The following is a 4821-nucleotide window of genomic DNA, read 5'->3' on the forward strand; positions in this document are numbered from 1 at the left end:
TCATCCTAAATATAAGCAACCAGATTTTATTTTGAACTAACATTTAATCGACATACTAACAAGATCACAATATGGCCAAGTGCAATCTAGGCATAGGACGATATGAAAATTTCATGTCACATTACGATTATCCCGGCCCAAATGATTCTTTATCGCGATTATCATAAAAAAGACGTACTAGAATCACTTTACATTTAATTAGGAAATTTTATTGCATCTCATCTCTCTGATTTAGTTTGGAATCCAAAGTACTTCCACATATCCAGTTTAACATCTTTCTTTGGGATGCCGAGTGCGAGCCGAGCCTGCAGCCAGGGTGACAGACTGAGAACTCTAACTAACAATTATCTAATTTATTTGCTGAAGGTAAAATGTGTGACAGAACATCATTATAATGAAGGTGCAAATCTTATTCTCCAGATGTAAGGAAACATGTTTCTTTGGTGCTACAGACTGAAAATTTAGATTTAGATGCAAAAATAAATCGCAATAATATTTCATTTACCATGTTGTGCAGCTCCATTTTGAACCAAAAGACTCACCAATACTTATTAAAACAACAAAAATACACATTTTATTTGTTGTTGCTTTAGTAAAACGTCTACGGTTTCATAATGATAACTCCGCCCCCACATGATCTGAGAAATTTACAAATCTAAACAGACTACTAGTTAATGTTGGAGAAAATGTCATTGCTATGCCAGGACATGCACATAAATTGCACATAGTAAACCTACAGTAGCCCCAATATATCGGTAGCTAGATGCCGACGAGTACTGTGTGCTGTTTGTGGGGTTTTTTCATGACCGTGTGAGCAGCACAAATCACACTGACTCAGATCTTTTCAATTCTGATTGGGGCCACTTTTCATATGGTCCACATCTGAGCTATAATTCAGAATTGAGCGCTACGGTCTGCAGTGTGAACGCAGTCATACTGTTTCCATTGTATTGTGCACGAGTCAGGCTGCGTTCTTTATGGACATTGTGGTTAGAATATTCTCTGCTTGTTGACTTTTCTCTCACATGAAAGTAGGCAACTCTGATCTGCTCGCACATATTTCCCCGTTTTCTATCCCTCTGAAGTATATCTGTGTAAATACGTGTATCAGTGTGTTTACATCCACTACCGCCTGCTAAAGTGTTGGTTTCCTTTTTGTTTTATTCGTCGCCTCTGGCTCAGGCCTCATGCCCTCGCTCCACAGAGCCTGCCTCATACTCATACAGGATGTTGTGTGTAATGGGAAAAGGTGTAATTTGAAATGAAAAACTGCCACTCTGCTGTATAGAACAGCCTCCAGCATCATTACATGCAAACAGCTCCCCATACAGAGTCAGTGAATGGGAAAAGTGGAGGAGGGAGCGACTGTGATCACTGTGATTGTGATATTTGTGTTTGTCGTGGATATTCTCTGCAGCACCTCTTGTTTACAGTCTGTTTATGCTCTCTGTTCCCATCCATGTTAAATTCTGTAAAAAATCTTGTCGGGCCCCTCCTGAGGTCTTTCTTTAAATCCCCCCCCCCCACTTGTCTAACTGTGATTAACTGCGAACCAAATGAGCTTTTCCTGACTTGATTATGCAGCGGCCCCTTCGAGGTTGCGTCCCCTGACATTTCAATCTCAGACAAGTGATCATCTGTTATCCAGGTATTACAGTAATATGATAATTTTTTACTTTCTACCGGACTTACAAGTTATCTTGAGCTCCCTTTTGCGAGTCATATTTTACATCAGCGTGGGTATTATCTTACCCCCAGGCTGTACATTTAAAATGATTTTACTTGTAGAGATTATTTTCATTATTTATTAAAGGTCCTTTACTGATAGTCACAATTACTTTAGATGTTTGGTTTTTTTGTCCATAACCCAAACATGTTCAGTTCACAAATGATATAGAAGAGAGAAAAGCAATTAAATCCTGAAGTTTGAGAGAGTTCGGCTAACTTCCTGTCCGTTCTTGCAGTTAGCAGTCTCCTCCCTCCTTCATACATTACCACGCCTAAATTCAGCTGGCTCTCCTTGAGGACCGCCTCTTTGTGGCGTTCTCTCTCCTGATTGGATGACGAGATACCAGGAAATGTATTCGATTTACTGCAGAAAGGACGAACTGGGAGACCCATTTTACTGACTGAATCCTCTTATATTACTGCTGACTGTGAGAATGTAGAGCTTTTAACACTTATTGTAAGAAAAAATATCACTTATTGCAACTTTAATTAGCTAATCATAGCAGCGTTGTACCCTGTTTCTATTGCATCTGCATCTATTTTAGTTCTGGTATGGGTAAAAGAAACATTACCATTAAACAAGTCAGAAACATATTTTTGTAGGTGTTGTGTGCCTGCTGTTTAATGACCTTGTTGTTGTTGCTGTTGTTTTCCAGCTGAGGAAGTGGAGAGGTTGGCAGCGATGCGCTCTGATTCGCTGGTTCCAGGCACGCACACGCCTCCCATTCGGCGGCGGAGCAAGTTCGCCACCCTGGGACGTCTGTTTAAACCCTGGAAGTGGAGGAAGAAGAAGAGTGAAAAGTTCAAGCAAACCTCTGCCGGTGAGAACCAAAAGCACTATAAACACCCCACCTCTCGCTCCCCGTGGTACTCTGCTTCCCTCACATCTCAGCAGAAGATAAATGTCTCCCCTGTTGCACCTAGCCAATTGATGAATGGCAGCTCAGAGGGGCTGTGCTGCATAGCAGGGGGTGTTATAGAGGCTGCAGCAAAGATCTGCGATGTATGATTATGGTTATGTAAGGCCGGTAGAATGCTCCTGCTGCTGCTTCATCAACCAGACCATCAGCACTGATGTGCCTGGTTCCTACTGGACGGTCTGGGTGTTGGCGGTGTCTTATGTAGTCTAATATCTGAATCTTAGTCTTAATTTAGTCTTTAAATGTTTTGTTTTTATTGTGCAAATCTTGAACAGTACATCTCCTTTTCCCCACCACTACATATATACCTACCTACAAGTAAACATACCAAAAACTATAAAAATAAAGTAAATGTCTTAAAATGTCTTAAAAATAAAGGCTCATAATATAATAAAAAGCCCAAGAAATGGCTTTAGAAATGTATTGGATTAATGAAGTTAACATTACTTTTATAAAGTTGCATTTTTCAGTTTCGCTTTAAAATATATTTTTGGGAAAAATTAGTATTGCTCACACTCACAAACAACTACAAAACAAACCGATATGGAACAAGTACCGATCTCCTTCATATACTTTGTAATGTTTTTGCCAGTATGGACGTGAAATAGTTCTTAAAAACCTGCTGAAACCTTATTCTGTGCCTTCACAGAGAAGTTAAAAATAAAATCAGATAAATAAAATTTAGAAATGAACTAAACAATAGCCTGAACAATTTATATCAATATAAAAATACAAGAGGCATATTCACAGTATACCATTGAATAATAAAGACAGAATATGACCACGGTAGTTATAATAACATTAAAAATCTTAAAGAAAAGGAAGAATCTAGTCTGTGGAAAAATGGAGCTAATTGGAAAGCTAATTTATACAATTTACATCTATTATACTCAGTTCAGACATTGTGCCTGAAAGCTGTTAATTATAGTAATTATCAGAGATGCAAACACAGCAGCTGTGGAAGACTTGATTATGAATGTTAACTGCAGCAACAAATGAGCTTTAAATGGTGATTGTCAGCGCGCCACGGTGTCGCCTGTACCATGTTAGCCCCACTACCTGAGGACACGTGGATGCTGGTGCATATGTCTGCTTCTCTACAATATGCACCCAGTAAGTAAGCTGTGAAGTGGAGGAAAGCGACTGATTCGGGCGGAGGAATAGAAGCTGTTGTTGTTTCTCAGCTGGGTGAATCTTTCTACATCCTGTTCTCACTGAGAGACACAAACACGCAGCGGAGGGGGGGTGCAGAGAGGCTTCCTACAGCCAAGCTGTTCCCCCAGCTGTCACGGTAGGTGACTGAAGCCTGCTCCCTTTCTCTGTATGAAAATCAAACACTATATACGTTGTACAGCACACGCGCACACAGGTAGGGCCGTGTTGTGAGCGCCATGTGTTACTGCTGGGCTCTTGCCCTCACTCAGTCTAAGTGCATTAAATTATGTGTGCATTCATAGAGAAAAGTATGTTTTTATGGGGATGGGGGGAGGTATGTAAGGTTCAAAAATATCTGAAATTAGCTGTCCTGGAAAATCTGGAAAACCTGAAAATCTAGAGACTAGTTTTCCAGTCATAGAAACACCTGGAAATTGATTAAAATATCCTGGATATCCTGCATGCTGTCCTGGAAAATTTTAGTTTTTTGCATGTGCAAATTAACGTTACAGTTAGAAGAAAACTGTACTCACTTTTTTTTTCCTTCAGGTCAAACAGAGTATAGATGTGGAAATGCTCTGCTATACTAAACGGAGCCTTTGCTTCCCTGCCATTTCTTCCCTGCTTTAAGTCTCCCACAATTTTTCTCCCACAATGATTCATATTGTTTTCTCACCTTTTGCTCTAACCTCTGGTCATTTTGTAATTGGCTGATTGTTATCATCCACTGTTATGCCGTTGATAATATTCACACGTCCTGCATCCAACAAGTTTTAATGAAAAGTACTCCAGGCGCAGTAATGTTAATGAGCGTCTGCTTCAAGAGGATCATTTCTTTTAGATAACTGTTGGAATTGAATGTAATTAGCAGTCATAATACTTAAAGGCTGGGGGATAAAAACTTGACTAGAACAGCGGCCGAACATTTCACTACAGAGAACTAAAAGGGAAAAATATGAATAACGAAGGAAAATTTATGAAAGTGTGTAGATATAGGGTGCCCGGTTAGCTCAGTCGG

The 4821-nt window shown here is 39.8% G+C and overlaps 1 protein-coding gene across 2 annotated transcripts in view; it reads left to right on the forward strand.

The window, feature by feature from the left end:
- Positions 1-4821, forward strand: part of LOC118321676 (phosphatase and actin regulator 1-like) — an 18088-nt gene that overhangs the window by 3178 nt on the left and 10089 nt on the right. For both annotated transcript variants that reach the window (XM_035653122.1, XM_035653120.1), the window contains one exon: positions 2385-2549. In XM_035653122.1, coding sequence (XP_035509015.1) covers positions 2385-2549 — 165 coding nt within the window. Of the gene's footprint in view, positions 1-2384; positions 2550-4821 lie in introns of those variants that run through there.

The sequence above is a fragment of the Morone saxatilis genome, unplaced genomic scaffold (genome assembly GCF_004916995.1).
Source record: "Morone saxatilis isolate NCDOM2014 unplaced genomic scaffold, NCSU_SB_2.0 Contig12, whole genome shotgun sequence".
NCBI classification, from domain to species: Eukaryota; Metazoa; Chordata; class Actinopteri; family Moronidae; genus Morone; species Morone saxatilis.